At 44.1% G+C, this 20,250-nt stretch overlaps 1 protein-coding gene across 15 annotated transcripts in view; it reads left to right on the top strand.

Annotated features, from left to right (window-relative positions):
- The window catches only part of DCAF6 (DDB1 and CUL4 associated factor 6), a 1,246,835-nt gene that overhangs the window by 890,127 nt on the left and 336,458 nt on the right, over nucleotides 1-20,250 (top strand). For all 15 annotated transcript variants that reach the window (XR_008888854.1, XM_056557692.1, XM_056557704.1 and 12 more), the window contains one exon: nucleotides 4,919-5,057. Coding sequence is in view for 14 of the 15 variants with exons in the window: in XM_056557692.1 (XP_056413667.1) it covers nucleotides 4,919-5,057 (139 nt within the window). In the remaining variant the exon portion in view is untranslated. The remainder of the gene's footprint in view (nucleotides 1-4,918; nucleotides 5,058-20,250) is intronic.

The raw sequence follows: 20,250 nt of genomic DNA, 5'->3' as shown, positions 1-20,250 counted from the left end.
TTGTGAGGGTCAGGGTTTTTGTTTAAAGTCCCATGCAAATCAATGGGAAATGTATGTTCCCACACAACTTCTGTACGGCTGGAGGTATTTCAATACCTGGTACTCATCTTACAGGTCAGGATATGAGGACGGGATGGGAGGTCAAGATAGGAGGTCGAGATAGGAAGACGGGATGGTCGGGATAGGAGGTCAAGATAGGAGGTCGAGATAGGAGGACGGGATAGGAGGACGGGATAGGAGGTCAGGATATGAGAACGAGAAAGGAGGACGAGAAAGGAGGACGGGATAGGAGGTCGGCATTGGAGGACGAGATAGGAGGTCGGGATAGGAGGACGGGATAGGAGGTCGGGGTAGGAGGTCGGGATAGGAGGACGAGTAAGTAGGACAGGATAGGAGGTCGGCATAGGAGGACGGGATAGGAGGTCAGGATAGGAGGTCGGGATAGTAGGACAAGATAGGAGGACGGGATAGGAGGACAGGATAGGAGGTCGGGATATGAGGACGAGAAAGGAGGATGGGATAGGAGGTCGGCATAGGAGGACGGGAACAGGAGGTCGCGATAGGAGGTCGGGATAGGAGGACGGGATAGGAGGACGGGATAGGAGGATGGGATAGGAGGTCGGGATAGGAGGACGGGATAGGAGGATGGGATAGGAGGTCGGGATAGGAGGACGGGATGGACTGGATAAGGTTGGGATAGGAGGTCGGGATATGAGGACGAGAAAGGAGGACAGGATAGGAGAACGGGATAGGAGGACGGGATAGGAGGTTGGGATAGGAAGTCGGGGTAGGAGGTCGGGATAGGAGGTCGGGATGGTCAGGATAGGAGGTCGAGATAGGAGGTCTAGATAGGAGGACTGGATGAGGACGGGATAGGAGGTCGGGATATGAGGATGGGATGGTCAGGATAGGAGGTCGAGATAGGAGGTTGAGATAGGAGTACGAGATAGGAGGATGGGATAGGAGGACTGGATGAGGACGGGATAGGAGGTCGGGATAGGAGGATGAGATAGGAGGACGGGATAGGAGGACGGGATAGGAGGTCGGGATAGGAGGTTGGGGTATGAGGACGGGATATGGGGTTGGGATATGACAACAATATATGAGGACGGGATATGAAGTCAAAAGCTTTCTCCTTTGTTGAACCGGGCAACGCCGGGTATTCAGCTAGTATATATATGAAACTCAACGTGTGTATGTATGTATGTATGTTCCACAAAAACGTCCAAACGGCTAAAGATATTAACATGAAGCTTGGCACACATGTTACTTATATGTCAACAACAAACATAGGATAGGTAATTTAACCCTTACTCACCTCCATTTGCCAGGGGTGGGGTTAATTTTTAAAGTCTCATACAAGTCAATGGGAAATATATGTTACTTTATAACTTCCAAACGGCTGGAGATATTTCGATAATACTTGGTCACATGTTACTTATATGTCCACTTAAAATATAGGATAGTTAATTTAACCCTTAACTACCCCCATTTGTGAGGGTCGGGGTTTTTGTTTAAAGTCCCATGCAAATCAATGGGGAAATGTATGTTCCTATATAACTTCCGTACGGCTGGATATATTTCAAGACCTGGTACACATATTACGGGTTGGGATATGAGGACGGGATGGGAGGTCGGGATAGGAGGTCAGGATAGGAGGATGGGATATGAGGATGGGATTTGAGGATGGGATAGGTCTGGATAGGAGGTCGAGATAGGAGGACGGGATAGGAGGTCGAGATATGAGGACGGGATAGGAGGTCGAGATATGAGGACGGGAAAGGATTATGGGAAAGGAGGTCGAGATAGGAGCTCGAGATTGGAGGACTGGATAGGAGGTCGAGATAGGAGGACGGGATAGGAGGTCGGGACAGGAGGTCGAGATTGGAGGTCGGGATATGACAACAATATATGAGGACTGGATATGAAGTCAAAAGCTTCCTCCTTTGTTAATTTTCCTCCCCAAAAAGGATTAGGAAGGAAAAACAGGGCAACGCCGGATACTCAGCTAGTTTTTAATACATTTCTGATAGTTTTTTTTTATTGTGTTCACACTTGTATATGTTGGTATCTGTGTAAGCTTTAGTATGTGACCTACATCCCCCAATGACGTAAGGGTTAACTCCCTAGCTGGGTGTGTTTTGGAAGGTTGGTCCCATACTTAAGTTTGAGAACTGGGAAGTGACGCAAGGTCCAGTGGAAGCCGCAGTGTGCGGCAAAAGGGTCGTTGGTCTGTCGTTGGTCTGTCCTCCCCAACAAGGATTAGGAAGGAAAAACTGGGTAACGCCGGGTACTCAGCTAGTCTATATATATAAAACTCAGTGGGGAACATTTACTAATCTAGTCTATTCTGGGTATGCTTATAGACCAGCGTATGTGGTAGTCTCCTGTCTATTGTGCTCCTAATTTATCAAAGATCTCACAGCCCTTGATAAATTCTGTGCTCAGACTTCAGGGTCTACAGCTTAAACTGCATTTAGACCTGCTCCAACATGGTCTGACATTTCAGTGTATTTTGGGCAGATGCGACTTGTCGCACAAAAGTCGCACTTGATAAATTCAGCACCAATGCATTTTCCAATGCATTTCCGTCTAAAATAGACTTGCATGCATCATGTTCTAAAAATCCTCTACAGCAAAAGTCGCAGAAAAGTCACACATTTTTAGACTGCGACTTTCTGTGCGACAAATTTAGACAGGAAAAACCAGTCTAAATCCTTTGATAAATCTTCCCCAATGTGTGTGTGTATGTATGTATGTATGTTCCACAAAAACGTCCAAACAGCTAAAGATATTAACATGAAACTTGGCACAAATGTTACTTATATGTCAACAACAAACATAGGATAGGTGATTTAACCCTTACTCACCCCCCCCAGGGCGGGGTTTATGTTTAAAGTCCCATACAAGTCAATGGGAAATATATGTTACTGCATAACTTCCAAACAGCTGGAGATATTTAGATAATACTTGGTCATATGTTACTTATATGTCCACTTAAAATATAGGATAGTTAATTTAACCCTTAAATACCCCCATTCATGAGGGTTGGGGTTTTTGTTTAAAGTCCCATGCAAATTAATGGGAAATGTATGTTCCCATATAACTTCCGTACGGCTAGAGATATTTCAATACCTGGTACACATATTACGGGTCTGGATATGAGGATGGGATAGGATGTCGAGATAGGAGGTCAGGTAGGAGGACGGGATAAGAGGTCTGGATAGGTGGACGGGATAGGAGGTCAAGATACGAGGTCAAGATATGAGGACGGGAAAGGAGGTCGGGATAGGAGGACGGGATAGGAGTACAGGATAGGAGGTCGGAATAGGAGGTCGGAACAGGAGGTCAGGATTGGAGGTCGGGATATGGGGTTGGGATATGACAACAATATATGAGGACTGGATATGAAGTGAAAAGCTTCCTCCTTTGTTAATTTTCCTCCCCAAAAAGGATTAGGAAGGAAAAACAGGGCAACGCCGGATACTCAGCTAGTTTTTAATACATTTCTGATAGTTTTTTTTTATTGTGTTCACACTTGTATATGTTGGTATCTGTGTAAGCTTTAGTATTTGACCTACATCCCCCAATGACGTAAGGGTTAACTCCCTAGCTGGGTGTGTTTTGGAAGGTTGGTCCCATACTTAAGTTTGAGAACTGGGAAGTGACGCAAGGTCCAGTGGAAGCCGCAGTGTGCGGCAAAAGGGTCGTTGGTCTGTCCTCCCGTCTCCACTCCCGATGTCTGTGTATCTCCATATGTGAATAAAGAAGAATCACTATCAGCATATCGAATTGCTGTGAATTTCTTTCTTTGAAGTTATGCTTTCATCTCATTCTGCTGCTGGCACATTAAACTCTTTAAACTCTTCAATTATGACACCATATGGTCTCCCGACCCTGCTGCCACATCATTGTGCCGCTATACGGCAGTGATTCTAATAGTGATGCCTGTAATCTGCATGTCATACTGAATAACAGTATTATTTCACTACCTCAGCACACTTTCTATGCGTATTACAGTAAGGCAAAGTATTCTACACCATATTGAGGCTTTCTATAGCATGTAAATAGCCGTTTTTAATAGAAATTTTCCGCAAATAAATTCGGATCAAGAGAAATTTTTTCGGAAAATTCGGCAAATTGGCCTAATCCAAGTTTTAAAAAAATTTGCCGATTTCTAGTCACTAAATTCTGATTAAGAGTTGTTGATCCAGGGATTTCTTCTTTTGACAGATTGGAAATCTGAAAGGATTTTTTTTTTCTTCCTAAAATAAGGAAACCTGCTTTTACCTTATTAAAGGGGTACTCCACCAAAAAACATCTTATTTCCTATCCAAAGGGAATAGGGGATAAGATGTCTGAACGAGGGGGGAACCCCAGTCATTCGTACATGGAGCAAACCCGCCACGCCGCCTCCATTCGTGTCTAGTTGTCACGCTCCCTCCCATAGACATGAATGGAGGGGGCGTGACGTGATGTCACGAACACAGAAGCTCCAAGCTTCCGTGTTCCCGATGTCGCCACTGCCAGCCCTAGGATCTGCCAGGATAAGATGTTTCTCGTCAGAGTACCCCTTTAAGACTGTAGGGTAATATGTTTATCTGGATAGAAGTTTGTCTTTTTTTTAGCATTACACATTATGTATATTGTTGATTTATTTCATTTTTGTTAGCTGCCAACTCTGCTACTTGTTTAATTTTTATATTTCTGCTTTTGCTTGTGATACTTATGTTCAGAACTCAAATATTTGTTGAATGAACTAATGTAATAGTTCAAAAAAGTAGTTTTTTTTGGCTAGCCAGATGATTTTTATTGTGACAATAAATAGGGACAAATAGGAATTTATTTTAATTTTATATACCTTTAAAGCATACTTGCCATTTTAACATTATGCATAATATTTGATATTGCATTTTAGGAGATCTGCTGCAGCTCGCATCCAAGAACTCTTTAGAAGAAGAAAGGAAAGAAAGGAATTGGAAGAATTAGACATGCAAAATATTCACCAGCCTTCTTCAAAACTTGTGTACAAGGGTCACAGAAACTCAAGAACAATGGTAGGACAGCAAAATGTCATAATAGTGACTTATGGTAATGTAACTTCAGTTATAAAAAAAACTTTTTGACACACAGCGCCATAAACATACACAGAATCTGATCCTGGCTATTTAAACCTTTATATTCAGCAGTTAAAGGGGTATTCCAGTGAAATACTATTTTTTTTCATATCACCTGGCTCCAGAAAGGTAAATAGATTTCTTAATTACTTCTATTAAAAAATCTTAATCCTACCAGTACTTATCAGCTGCTGAAGTTGAGGTTTTTTTCCCTGTCCGATAACAGTGCTCTCTGCTGACACCTCTGTCTGTCTCAGGAAATGTCCAAAGTCCAAATCCCCATAGTAAACCTCTCCTGCTCTGGACAGTTACCAAGACAGACAGAGGTGTCAGCAGAGAGCACTGTTGTGAGACAGAAAAGAACTCAGCAGCTTATAAGTACTGGTAGGATTACGATTTTTAAATAGAAGTTATTGACAAATCTGTTTAACTTTCTGGAGCTAGTTGATATGAAAAAAATATTTTTTCACTGGAATATCCCTTTAACCCCTTCCCGCAGAATGACATATAAACCTAATGATGTGCTGTTAGTTCGCGCATCATAACATTTATAAAAGTCATTCAGTTAACCCGGTGATGCGCGGCATCACACGGGTTAACTGGCAGAAGTACCGCTGTTAGCAGCAGGGGACAACTTCTGCAAGCCCCCCAGCACCATCTGTGGATGGTCCTGGTCAGTGATCACTGTGATTGGTCACTGTGGACCAATCACAGTGATCGGTGACTGGGGGGGTTAAAGTTCAGATCCCCCACCCTGCCTGGCCCTAGAAGTCGGGCAGAGCGGGGGAAGAGGATCCCGGGAGTTGCGGGAGGCTGCGGCACATACCTTTGGGGGTACCAGTGGGGACAGCGCGGCAGTAAGGGGGTGGGAACCGGTGGCAGGCACACGTGGAGGCGGCAGGCACGTCTAGAAAGCAGGCAAGTGGAAGCAGCAGTGAAGATTGCCGTAAAGTGATATTCACTGCTGCTTTCAGATGTTGCAAAACTACAACTCTCAGCATGCCCAGACAGTCCAGGCATGCTGGGAGTTGTAGTAATGTAACATCTGGCCCTTCAGATGTTGCCGAACTACAACTCCCAGCATGCCTGGGCAGTCTGGGCATGCTTGGAGTTGAAGTTTTGCAACAGCTGGAGGCACACGGGTTGGGAAACACTGAGGAACACTTAGGAAACAATGTTTCCCAACCAGTGTGCCTCCAGTTGCGGCAAAACTACAACTCCCAGCATGCCCAGACAACCAAAGGGCATTCTGGGAGTTGTAGTTTTGCAACAACTGGAGGAGAACAGTTGGGAGACCGCTAAGTAGTGGTGTCCAAACTGTAGCCCTTCCGATGTTGCAAAACTTCAACTCCAAGCATGCCCAGACTGCCCAGGCATGCTGGGAGTTGTAGTTCGGCAACATCTGAAGGGCCAGATGTTACAAAACTACAACTCCCAGCATTTCTGGACTGTCTGGTTATGCTGGGAGTTGTAGTTTTGCAACATCTGAAATAGCACAGATTGAAGACCACTACACAGTGGTCCCCAAACTGTGGCCCTCCAGATGTTGCAAAACTACAACTCCCAGCATGAGAGCCGGAGAGCCAAAGGGCATGCTGGAAGTTGTAGTTTTGCAAAAGCTCGAGGTTTGCCCCGCCCCCCCCCCCCCCCCCCCATGTGAACAGGGTGCATTCACATGGGCGAGTTTACAGTTTCACGCTGCAAGTTTGAGAACATCAGGTACGGCACTGTTTCCAAAACAACAACTCCCAGTATTGCCGGACAGCCATTGACTGTCCTGGCAGACTGGGAGTTTTGCAACAGCTGGAGGCACCCTGTTTGGGAATCACTGACGTAGAAAACCCCTATGTTCATCCCTGTGCAAATCCCTAATTTAGGCCTCAAATACGCATGGTGCTCTCTCACTTCGGAGCCCTGTCGTATTTCAAGGCAACAGTTTAGGACCACATATGGGGTATTTCCGTAATTGGAAGAAATTGCATAACAAATTTTGGGTGGCTTTTCCTCCTTTTACCCTTTATGAAACGTTAAAGTTCGGGTCTACTCCAGCATGTTGTTGTAAAATTTTTTATTTTTTACAGTAACTTGCTGGTGTTGGCACATACTTTTTATTTTCACAAAAGGTAAAAGGGAAAAAAGACCCCCAAAATTTGTAACACAATTTCTCCTGAGTACGGAAATACCGCATATGTGGACGTAAAATGCTCTGCGGGAGCACAACAAGGCTCAGGAGTGAGAGCGCCATGTACATTTGAGCTGATTTGCACTGGGGTGGCTGATTGTTACAGCTGTTCTGACATAAACGCAAAAAAAAAATCACCCACATGTGAACCTATTTTGGAAACTACACCCCTTAAGGAACGTAACAAGGGGTATAGTGAGCCTTAACTTCCCACAGGTGTTTGAAGAATTTTTGTTGAAAATGAAAAATTTTAATTTTTTCACTAAAATGCTGGTGTTATCCCAAATTTTTCATTTTCACAAGGGGTAATAGGGAAAAAGCCATCCAAAATTTGTAACCCCATTTCTTCTGAGTATGTAAATACTCCACATTTGGATGTAAAGTGCTCTGCGGGCGAACTACAGGGCTCAGAAAAGAAGGAGCGCCATTTGGCTTTTGGAGAAAGAATTTGAATGGAATTGAAGGCCATGTGCGTTTACAAAGCCCCCATGGTGCCAGAATGGTGGAACCCCCCCACATGTGACCCTATTTTGGAACTACACCCCACACAGAATTTAATAAGGGGTGCAGTGAGAATTTACACCCCACAGGTGTCTGACAGATTTTTAGAACAGTGGTCCATGAAAATGAAAAATGTAATTTTTCATTTGCATAGCCCACTGTTCCAAAAGTCTGTCAAACACCAGTGGGGTGTAAATGCTTACTGCACCCCTTATTAAATTCTGTGAGGGGTGTAGTTTCTGAAATGGGGTCACATGTGGGGGGCGGGGTCCACTGTTCTGGCACCATGGGGGCTTTGTAAACACAAATGGCCCCCTGACTTCCAGTCCAAACAAATTCTCTCTCCAAAAGTTCCTTTTCTTCTGAGCATTGTAGTGCGCCCACAGAGCACTTGACGTTCACACATGGGGTATTTCCATACATGGAAATGGGGTTACAAATTTTATACCCTCTTGTAAAAATTGTTAATTTGGGTTAGAAACCAGCATTTTAGTGAAAATCTTAATTTTTTATTTACACATCCGACTTTAACGAAAATACCTGTGGGGTTTTAAGGCTCACTGTACCCCTTGTTACGTGCCTTGAGGGGTGTAGTTTCCAAAATAGTATGCAATGTGGGTATTTTTTGCTGTTATGGCACCACAGGGGCTTCCTAAATGTGACATGCCCTCCAAAAACCATTTCAGCAATATTTGCTTTCAAAAAGCCAAATGTGGCTCCTTTCCTTCTGAGCATTGTAGTGTGCCAGCAGAGCACTTGACGTCCACACATGGGATATTTCCATACTCGAAGAAATGGGGTTACAAATTTTGGGGGGCATGTTCTCCTATTAGCTCCTGTAAATTTGGGGAAAGAAATGCATTTTAGTTTGGAAATGTTTATTTTCATTTAAACGTCCGAATTTAACGAAAAGTTTCCAAACACCAGTGGGGTGTTAAGGCTAACTGTACCCCTTCTAATGGGCCTTGAGGGGTGTAGATTCCAAAATAGTATGCCATGTGGTTGTTGTTTTTTTTGCTGTTATGTTTTTGTTTGCTAAATGCGGCATGCCCCCCTAAAACCATTTCGGCAAAATTCACTCTACAAAATCTCATTGTCGCTCCTTCGCTTCTGAGCCCTCTAGTGCACCCACAGAGCACTTTACATTCAGATATGAGGTATTTCCTTACTCAAGAGAAATTGGGTTACACATTTGGGGGGGGGGGGCATTTTCTCCTTTTACCCCTTGTAAAAATTCAAAAACTGGGTCTACAAGAACATGTTAGTGTAAAAAATTGAGATTTTGAATTTTCTCCTTCAATTTGCTGCTATTCCTGTGAAACACCTAAAGGGTTAACAAACGTTCGGAATATCATTTTGTATACTTTGATGGGTGCACTTTTTATAATGGTGTAATTTATGGGGAATTTCTAATATTAAGACCCCACAAATCCACTTCAAAACTGAACAGGTCCCTGAAAAATTCAGATTTTGAAAATTTTGTGAAAAATTGGAAAATTGCTGCTGAACTTTGAAGCCCTCTGATGTCTTCCAAAAGTAAAAACATGTCAACTTTATGATGCAATCATAAAGTAGACATATTGTATATGTGAATCAATATATTATTTTTCTGGTATGTCTATTTTCCTCACAAGCAGAGAGCTTCAAAGTAATTTTTCATGAAATTTTGGAAATGATCCAAGTTTCGACGAAAATTTACCACTATGATAACGTATGATAAATTAGATTATGTCACGAAAAAACTATCTTGGAATCAACTTCATAAGTAAAAGCATTCCAGAGTTATTAATGCTTAAAGTGACAATGGTAAGATGTGCAAATTAATATACTTATATATGTTTATCATATCCCCCCTTAAACGTCTCTTCTCAAGACTAAACAATTGTAACTCCTTTAATCTCTCCTCATAGCTAAGATGTTCCATGCCCCATATTAGTTTAGTCGCGCGTCTCTGCACCCTTTCCAACTCCGCAGTGTCCCTTTTATGGACAGGTGCCCAAAACTGAACAGCATATTCCAGGTGAGGCCGTACCAATGCTTTATAAAGGGGGAGTATTATGTCCCTGTCCCTTGAGTCCATGCCTCTTTTGATACATGACAATATCCTGCCGGCTTTGAAAGCAGCAGCCTGACATTGCATGCTATTCTGTAGTCTGTGATCTACAAGTACACCCAGATCCTTCTCTACCAGTGACTCTGACAGTTTAATCCCCCCTAAGACATACGATGCATGCAGGTTATTAGTACCCAGATGCATAACTTTACATTTATCCACATTGAACCTCATTTGCCAAGTGGATGCCCAGACACTTAGTCTATCCAAGTCATCTTGTAACTTATGCACATCCTCTATAGACTGTACCGTGCTACAAAGCTTGGTGTCATCTGCAAAGATAGAAACAGAGCTGTTAATACCATCCTCTATATCATTGATAAATAAATTAAACAACAGCGGGCCCAGTACTGAACCTTGGGGTACACCACTAATAATCGGGGACCAATCAGAGTACGAATCATTGACCACCACTCTCTGGGTACGATCCATGAGCCAGTGTTCAATCCAGTTACAAACTAAAATTTCCAAACCCAAAGACCTTAACTTACCTGTCAGACGTCTGTGAGGGACAGTATCAAACGCTTTAGCAAAATCCAGAAACACTATATCCACAGCCATTCCTCTGTCAAGGCTTCTACTCACCTCTTCATAAAAGCAAATTAGATTGGTTTGACAACTTCTATCCTTAGTAAACCCATGCTGGCTATCACTTATAATACAATTATCCCCTATGTATTCCTGTATGTAATCCCTTATAAGTCCTTCAAACAATTTACCCACAATGCACGTTAAACTTACCGGTCTATAGTTTCCTGGGGAAGACCTAAAGCCCTTTTTGAAGATTGGCACCACATTCACCTTGCGCCAGTCCCTTGGCACAATACCAGACACCAGAGAATCTCTAAATATCATGAACAGGGGTACAGATATTACTGAACTTACCTCTCTAAGAACTCTTGGGAGTAGTTCATCCGGCCCTGGGGATTTGCTTACATTTATATCACTTAACTTACCTTGTACCATCTCTACATTAAGCCAGTTCAGTACATTACATGATGTGTTACCAGCACTGACCTGGCCAATGTCAGCTCCTTCTTCCATAGTGTATACAGAACTAAAGAACCCATTCAGTAGCTCCGCCTTCTCTTGATCGCCTGTGACAACCTCCCCATTATCATTATTAAGGGGTCCTACATGCTCTGTCCTTGGTTTTTTTGCATTTATATATCTTAAAAAAATATTTAGGATTAGTTTTGCTTTCTTTGGCCACCTGTCTCTCATTTTGAATTTTTGCTGTTTTTATTACATTTTTACAGATTTTATTAAGCTCCTTGTACTGTTTAAATGTTATAGCTGACTCATCAGATTTGTATTTTTTGAAGGCTATTTTTTTGTTGTTTATTGCTCTTTTAACATCATGTGTCAGCCATGTAGGATTTAGTTTTAATCGTTTATATTTGTTCCCCTTTGGTATATATTTAGATGTATAGTTATTTAGAGTTGATTTAAAGATGTCCCATTTACCTTCTGTATCAGTATTTGACAACACCTTCCCCCAGTCTATGTCCTGTAGTGCAGCCCTCAGCCCAGGGAAATTTGCCTTTTTAAAGTTATATGTTTTTGCCTTCCCCGCCTGTCTTTGTTTTCTACATTTTAAGTCAAAAGTAACTATATTGTGGTCGCTATTACCAAGGTTTTCCCGCACAGTTACATTACCAACCAGCTCTGCGTTGTTGGAAATGATCAGATCCAACAAGGCATCACTTCTTGTTGGGTCCTCCACAAACTGGCCCATAAAATTATCCTGCAATAAATTTAGGAATTGTCGCCCCTTTGTAGATTTAGCCAACCCCGGACCCCAATCTATATCTGGATAGTTAAAATCTCCCATTATTACCACTGTACCTGCCCGGGCGGCCCTCTCTATTTGTTTATGAAGCCGAACTTCTATCTCTTCAGTGATATTAGGGGGTCTGTAGATTACCCCAAATATTATTTTTTCAGTATTTCCCTCCTTTTGTAATTCTACCCACAGTGATTCCACCTCCTCAAAATCATCACACGCTATGGCATCGTTCACACTGACTTTCATACCACTTCTTACATACAAACAGACTCCACCACCTTTTCTGTTCATTCTATCCTTGCGAAACAATGTAAACCCCTGCAGATTGACCGCCCAGTCATGCGAGGAGTCCAGCCATGTCTCAGTGACCCCAACTATATCAATATGTTCCTCCAGTATCAAGGCCTCAAGCTCCCCCATTTTATTTGCTAGGCTTCTGGCATTTGTGAACATACACTTTACATTTCCATCCTTTATGTTATTGGGGTTAATGGGATTCAAGGGTGTAAGTTTTATTTTCCTATGAAGCCTATTCCTATTAACTATTCTAACCCCTTCCTCCGCTCCACCCCCAGGTACATTTATAATTCCCACCTCTCTATATACACTATCTTCCCCCTCTTTGCTGTAGGTTCCCTCCCCCCCAAGTCCCTAGTTTAAACACTCCTCCACCCTTCTAGCCATCTTCTCCCCAAGCAAATGCCTCCCCATTGAGGTGCAGCCCGTCCCTACGGTAGAGCCGGTAACCAACAGCGAAGTCAGCCCAGTTCTCCATGAACCCAACCCCTTCCTTCCTACACCAGCTTCTGAGCCACTTGTTTACCTCCCTGATCTCCCGCTGCCTCTCTGGTGTGGTTCGTGGTACTGGTAGTATTTCAGAAAATACTACCTTGGAGGTCCTTACCTTAAGCCTGCGGCCTAAGTCCCTGAAATCATTTTTAAGGACACTCCACCTACCTCTTACTTTGTCATTGGTGCCAATATGTACCATGACTGCTGGGTCCTCTCCAGCCCCGCCCAGCAACCTGTCAACCCGATCCGCGATGTGCTGAACTCGTGCGCCAGGCAGACAACACACTGTTCGGCGATCCCGGTCTTTGTGACAGATTGCCCTGTCTGTCCCCCTAATAATTGAGTCCCCCACCACTAGTACCTGTCTGGCCTGCCCTGTACTCCTCCCTCCCTCCTTACTGGAGCAGACAGCCCCCTGGCGGTCAGAGGCGGTATCCTGCTGCAGTTCTGCTAGCTCTGTAATGGCATCCCCCTCATCTGCCAAGCGGGCAAACTTGTTGGGGTGTGCCAGTTCAGGACTAGCCTCCCTGACACTTTTTCCCCTACCCCTCTTTCTAACTGTAACCCAGCTAACTGCCTGACTGTCCTGCAACTCCGTCCCACTGTCCTCCCCCACCTCTATTCCCGAGAGTGCCTGCTCAGTGAGCAGGAGACTCCTCTCCATGTTGTTAATGCTTCTCATTGTTGCCAGAATACACAAGTGTATAATACACTTCAGTGCAAGAGTATTATTTTCTATTATAGAAGTGATCAAACATATGGCCTAGCCACCTTGTACTTGATGCACCTGTACTAAGCATAGCACTGATTAGTATTTGCAATCTAAAGACTAAAACAAAGTTTTAATAAAAGCAATTAAATGAGCACTGTCGTCAAACTTTTTTGATATGTTGTAGTACTTATGTACTACAACATATCTCTAATATAGATAATTTTTTTTAAATTTTATTAATATTTATTATTTTAATTTTGAAAACCAGACACTAGGGGTCTCCCTCCTAGTGGCTGGCTGCAGGCTGGCGTGACGTCACGCTTGAGTTCGGACTGATGCTGGCTGGGCAATCGGTCCTAATTCATTCAGCCTGCACTTGCTCCCTGCCTGTTAATCAGCAGGGCTCCCTGGCCTCACATGCCGGCGCCGCCTCCCAGCATTTACACGCTGCTGCCTCAGAACTTTGCACTAGGGTATGTCTTGGGGAGAGAGGGGTTTGGTGTTTTCAACACGGGGGGAGAGTGAGGGTTCGGAGTTTTCAACACGGGGGGTGGTAGTAGGGAACTGGGTAGCGACGCGCCCATGGCCCTAACTTATTGTTTTCAACACAGGGTGCCTCCAGCTGTTTTACCACTACAACTCCCAGCATGACCTAACAGCCAATAGATGTCAGGGCATGCTGGGAGTTTTAGTGGTGAAAAAGCTGGAGGCACCCTGTAAAGATGAACTAAGGGCGGAAGTGTCGGCCCCAGCAGGCATCTGTGATGTCGTGCTTGCTGGGGAAGTCTGCCAGGCAGACAAAAAGGCATTTTTAATCTAGTAAAAAAAAAAATTAAGGCAGAGAGGGGGTTAGGGATAGATGGGCAATAGGCAGGGACAGGGGAAAAAAAAATAAAGGATGGTGGGAGCTACTCTTTAAGGCCCTCCCCCAATAAATAATAAAATCATCCTCTTTTCACTTGGAAACATTTTAATAAATTAACATACTTAAATATATAACTGTTTATTTTTGAGGTTTTACACAAAAATATTTTTTTCCCCATTAACATATGGATACCATACAGTAACAAAAGACAAAGAAAAAGAAAATTGAACACAGTTCTCAAAGATTACCATCTACACATGTCCATCTGAAACAAAACATCAATAAAGCAGATCCGAGAATAAAATATTATGTTAATGATCCTGTACGGGGAATGGAGTGGATGTGAAAAATACCAAAGTCCAAAATTGCTGATTTTCAGTCACATCCCAGAAAAAAAATAAGTAATCAAAAAGTCACATATACATAAAAGTGGCACAAATGAAAACAACAGATCACTGCACAAAAATAAGCATTACGTATACGGAGAAATGAGAAAATTATAGGGGGTTAAAATAGGGCAAGTTTAAACATACTTTTGTTAGTTAGGATTTATTTTTTTAAGTAGTACAGTAAGAGTAAAGCATCTAAAGATGGATATCATTTTAGTTATAATGACCCATAGAATTAAAAAAGAATAATTTTTACTGTAAAATGCAATGCGTAAAAAGAAAACTTCCCAAAAGTTGCAGTTTTCTTATCAATTTCCCACCATAAATAATATTTTATTGGTTGCGACGTAAATTTTGTAGTACAATGAAAGATGTCATTACAAAGTACAATTGAGGATCCTAAACTTCCTCTCTTACTTTGGTTTTGTCTGCAACAGGTTTAAGATGTTAAAGAGCGAACTCTTATTGGTGGGTTCTTTACCCTTGCAATAGCTAGCTGAGGCGGGTGATCTGGGGGTGTCAGTGGTACCCACCCACCTGAGAATATCTGAGGATCAAGTTTGGTAAAACGCCAAAGTCACTCTACTCCTTAAATTACTCCCCCTTCTTTGCTAAAATCTTGTCAGAACTAGAGAAATGGGAGAATTTACCACAGACTTTTCTGTGTAGATGCCAGCTCCTGAAGATGATCTGCTTCCCTAGATTGCTATAATTACTGCAGACCCTACAGATCCTCGTATTGCATGTTGATGTCAAACGCCTCTCCTTGGTGTCCTCCCACTTCGTATGGCAAGGCAAACATCCCCATATACAGGTTCTTCTAAAAAAAAATAGCATATTGTGCTAAAGTTCATTGTTTTCCATAATGTAATGATAAAAATTAAACTTTCATATATTTTAGATTCATTGCACACCAACTGAAATATTTCAGGTCTTTTATTGTTTTGATACTGATGATTTTGGCATACAGCTCATGAAAACCCAAAATTCCTATCTAAAAAAATTAGCATATCATGAAAAGGTTCTCTAAACGAGCTATTAACCTAATCATCTGAATCAACTAATTAACTCTAAACACCTGCAAAAAATTCCTGAGGCTTTTAAAAACTCCCAGCCTGGTCCATTACTCAAAACCGCAATCATGGGTAAGACTGCCAACCTGACTGCTGTTCAGAAGGCCATCATTGACACCCTCAAGCAAGAGGGTAAGACACAGAAAGAAATTTCTGAACAAATAGGCTGTTCCCAGAGTGCTGTATCAAGGCACCTCAGTGGGAAGTCTGTGGGAAGGAAAAAATGTGGCAGAAAACGCTCCACAACGAGAAGAGGTGACCGGACCCTGAAGAAGAGTGTGGAGAAGGACCGATTCCAGACCTTGGGGGACCTGCGGAAGCAGTGGACTGAGTCTGAAGTAGAAACATCCAGAGCCACTGTGCACAGGCGTGTGCAGGAAATGGGCTACAGGTGCCGCATTCCCAAGGTCAAGCCACTTTTGAACCAGAAACAGCGGCAGAAGCACCTGACCTGGGCTACAGAGAAGCAGCACTGGACTGTTGCTCAGTGGTCCAAAGTACTTTTTTCGGATGAAAGCAAATTTTGCATGTCATTTAGAAATCAAGGTGCCAGAGTCTGAGGAAGTCGGAGGAAGACTGGGAAGAAGGAAATGCCAAAATGCCTGAAGTGCAGTGTCAAGTACCCACAGTCAGTGATGGTCTGGGGTGCCATGTCAGCTGCTGGTGTTGGTCCACTGTGTTTTATCAACGGCAGGGTCAATGCAGCTAGCTATCAGGAGATTTTGGAGCACTTCATGCTTCCATCTGCTGAAAAGCTATATGGAGATGAAGATTTCATTTTTCAGCACGACCTGGCACCTGCTCACAGTGCCAAAACCACTGATAAATGGTTTACTGACCATGGTATTACTGTTCTCAATTGGCCTGCCAACTCTCCTGACCTGAACTCCATAGAGAATTTGTGGGATATTGTGAAGAAAAAGTTGAAAGACGCAAGACCCAACACTCTGGATGAGCTTAAGGCCGCTATCGAAGCATCCTGGGCCTCCATAACACCCCAGCAGTGCCACAGGCTGATTGCCTCCATGCCACGCCGCATTGAAGCAGTCATTTCTGCAAAAGGATTCCCGACCAAGTATTGAGTGCATAACTGAACATAATTATTTGAAGGTTGACTTTTTTTGTATTAAAAACACTTTTCTTTTATTGGTCGGATGAAATATGCTAATTTTTTGAGATAGGAATTTGGGGTTTTCATGAGCTGTATGCCAAAATCATCAGTATTATGAATCTAAAATATATGAAAGTTAAATTTTTATCATTACATTATGGAAAATAATGAACTTTAGCACAATATGCTAATTTTTTTAGAAGAACCTATAGCATTGCAAAAGCTAATGCTGTGTAAGGCGGAGGGATGCCTGAACCTTTCTAATGTTCGAGGCTTATGCAGACATGTTATTGATTGGCTTCATAGGTCCTTCTGTTATTCTAATATCTCCCTAGAACATGATCTAGCAGCCCCATGGGATCAAGTATCTTTGCCTCACACATCCTTTTTTAAACTACTTCCCATGGTTAAATGTTTTGTACTGCTAAAGGACACAAAAGTGTCTTGGAAAGAGGTGCGCAAAGTTTTTGGCCTCCCTTTCCTGCTATCCAAACAGATGCCCCTAATGCACCATCTTGAGTTACCACAAGGGAGCTCCTCCTCATGGTTATCCTTCTGGAAAGAAAGGGAATTTATGTGGTGGGGATCTCATTAACAGAGAAGAACGCAAGTGGCGGACATCTTCTGAAACCTTGACTAAGTATGCACCTCCAAGCTCCCATATGTTATATGCAAACCAGGCTGTTAAACACTGCGCTCCGGCCACAAGCACCGGCCGTGAGCGCAGTGTCCCCGTGTCCACAACCACCAGCGGGGCCGGGATTCGCATCGCGGGACGCACCCGCATGCGAATCCCGGCCCGTCACTCACCTTGTTCCGCTTCTGCAGCTCTCTCAATCTCTCAGCTCCGGTGCCGAAGCTTTGAATTTTAAAGGGCCAGTACTCCCATAACTAGTAAAAGCACCTGACAGCACATTATAAGTTGTTGCACCTCCCACACCCCCCATCCGGACCTTCAGTGCCTATTGCCTGAGAGAAAGCATTCCTTATTGCCTGTATTGCCATACCTGTGTATCCAGACCTTCCTGCTTTTTTTACTACGAACCTTTGCGGCCTGCCTTGACCTTCTGCTATGTTGACTACGCTACGGCTTCCTCCTTCGGTACCTCGCCTTGCCCAGTTACCTATGTGGTCGAGCCGTGTTGGGGGTAGCAACCTAGGTGTCGCCTGCCGCAGCAAGCCCATCCTGCCTTGCGGCGGGCTTTGGTGAAGACCAGCAGCACGTTAGACTCCACTTTCCGATATGGTCCAGGTCATCAGCCACACAGGTAGAAGAACCACATCCAGTTCCTTTACAGTAAGATCCGGCCATGGATCCCACTGGGGTTCCTCTGCCTGACAACACGGATCTTGCTTCTATCGTGGCACTTCAGTCACAGAAGTTGGCCCAGCAAGCACAGTAGCTTAACTAGCTATCCGCCATGATGCAGTAGATGTTATCTGCCCAGCAGCACTCGACACAGCCTCCTCCAGCTCCAGTACAGCCTCCCGCTGCTGCAGTCTTTTCCGGAACCAAACTTTGTTTGTCGCTTCCAGAGACGTTTGAGGGGGATCCCAAGTCCTGTCGTGGTTTCGTGACGCAGTGCTCCTTGCACATTGAACTCATTTCAGACCAGTTCTCCACGGAACGAGCAAAGGTAGCCTTTGTCATCAGTCTCCTATCTGGTAGGGCCTTGACCTGGGCAACTCTGCTGTGGGATCGCAGTGATGCTATCACTACCAATCTCCAGGCATTCCTGATGGAATTTCGCACGGTCTTTGAAGAACCTGCCCGAGCTTCCTCCACTGAGATGGCTTTGCTGAGTCTTTCCCAGGGCAACTCCACTCTGGGCGAGTATGCCATCCGGTTCCGGACCCTGGCGCCGGAGTGGTCTTGGAATAATGAAGCTCTCTGCACTACTTTCAAGAGAGGATTATCAAGTCAAATTAAGGATGTCCTGGCTGCCCGAGAATTGCCATCTAACCTGAATGAACTTATACAATTGGCATCCCGGATTGATATCCGTTTCTCGGAGCGACGAGAGGAACTGCGACAAGAAAGGAAATCTGCATGACCTCTGCGCTTTCCTCATCTGGCACCAGCTTTCCAGCAACCACCGCAGCCTTCTATGTTACCTCCCACAGTGGAGGCTATGCAAGTGGATTGGTCTCGCCTGACCCAGCAGGAAAGAACTCGCTGACGAACCGAAAATCTATGCCTATACTGTGCCAGTGCAGATCACTTCCTTAAGGATTGTTCGTCCACAGCCACAGGGAAAAGCTCGCACCTAGGGTTCGTGGGAGAGGCCTCCCTAGGTGTGAATTACACCTCTCCACGCTTAAATCTAATTGTCCAGCTTCTTCTTCCTTCTAAAGAGAGTATCTCCATTCTGGCTTTCCTTGACTCTGGCTCAGCGGGAAACTTTATTGATGCTTCCCAAGTGCATAGGTATCATTTGCCGGTGTCCCGCCTCTTAAAACCACTGTATATCTCTACAGTCAATGGAGAAAGTCTGGACTGTACCGTGCTATATCGCACAGAACCATTATCTATGCAAGTCAGAGTCTCCCTTAGGGAGAACTTGTCTTTCTATGTTCTCCCACATTGTACTTCTCCTCTATTGCTTGGCCTGCCGTGGTTGCAACTCCCTGCTCCGCAGCTTGATTGGAAAACTGGAGAAGTTCTTTGCTGGAGCCCATACTGCAACCACCACTGTGACACGCCCCCTCCATAGGCTTGCATTGAGGGGGTGGAGCGTGACGTCACACTGGGGGGAGCCGTGACGTCACTATGCTCCGTCCCCGTGATCGCCAGTAATCAGACCAGGAGCGAGCACGCTCCGGGTGCTGATTCTAATGGGGTGCGGCGTGGAAGATCACAGGGATCCCCAGCGGTGGGACCCCCGTGATCAGGCATCTTATCCCCTATCCTTTGGATAGGGGATAAGATGTCTTAGCACCGGAGTACCCCTTTAATACTCGAGACGGACATTTTGAGTACCTTGTAAAGCCATTCAGACTATGTAATGCTCCAGCAGTCCTGAGTTTGTCAATTACATTTTTCGGGACCTTCTCTACTCCTGTGTCGTTGTCTATTTGGAGGACATTCTCATCTATTCGCCCAATCTCCACACTCATCGTCTCCATCTCCGTCAAGTTTTACAGTGTCTCCAAGACAACCAACTCTACGCAAAACTTGAAAAGTGTACCTGAAAAAAACAGTATTCCGTTTCTGGGGTATATTGTTACCAGTCAAGGACTACAAATGGATCCTAACAAATTATCCGCTGTACTGGAGTGGCCTCAAGCTTCTGGTCTGAAAGCGATTCAGCGCTTCCTTGGCTTTGCCAATTACCGGCAGTTTATTCCTCACTATTACACTTTGGTTGCCCCCATCGTATCTCTTACCAAGAAAGCTGCCAATCCGAAGGTCTGGACTCCAGAGGCCGAAGAAGCCTTCAAGCACTTAAAGTCTGCCTTCGCTTCTGCTCCGGTGTTGTCAAAACCTGATCCGTACAAGCCATTTACTTTGGAGGTGGATGCATCTTCAGTTGGTGCTGGAGCAGTTTTGACACAAAGCTCTTCCAAGGGCAGGACTGTGACTTGTGGATTTTTCTCTAAGACTTT

Source organism: Hyla sarda, chromosome 2, assembly GCF_029499605.1.
Source record: "Hyla sarda isolate aHylSar1 chromosome 2, aHylSar1.hap1, whole genome shotgun sequence".
Taxonomy (NCBI): Eukaryota; Metazoa; Chordata; class Amphibia; order Anura; family Hylidae; genus Hyla; species Hyla sarda.
The sequence above is the reverse complement of the archived record's forward strand: the minus strand, read 5'-3'. Positions and strand labels throughout refer to the sequence as shown.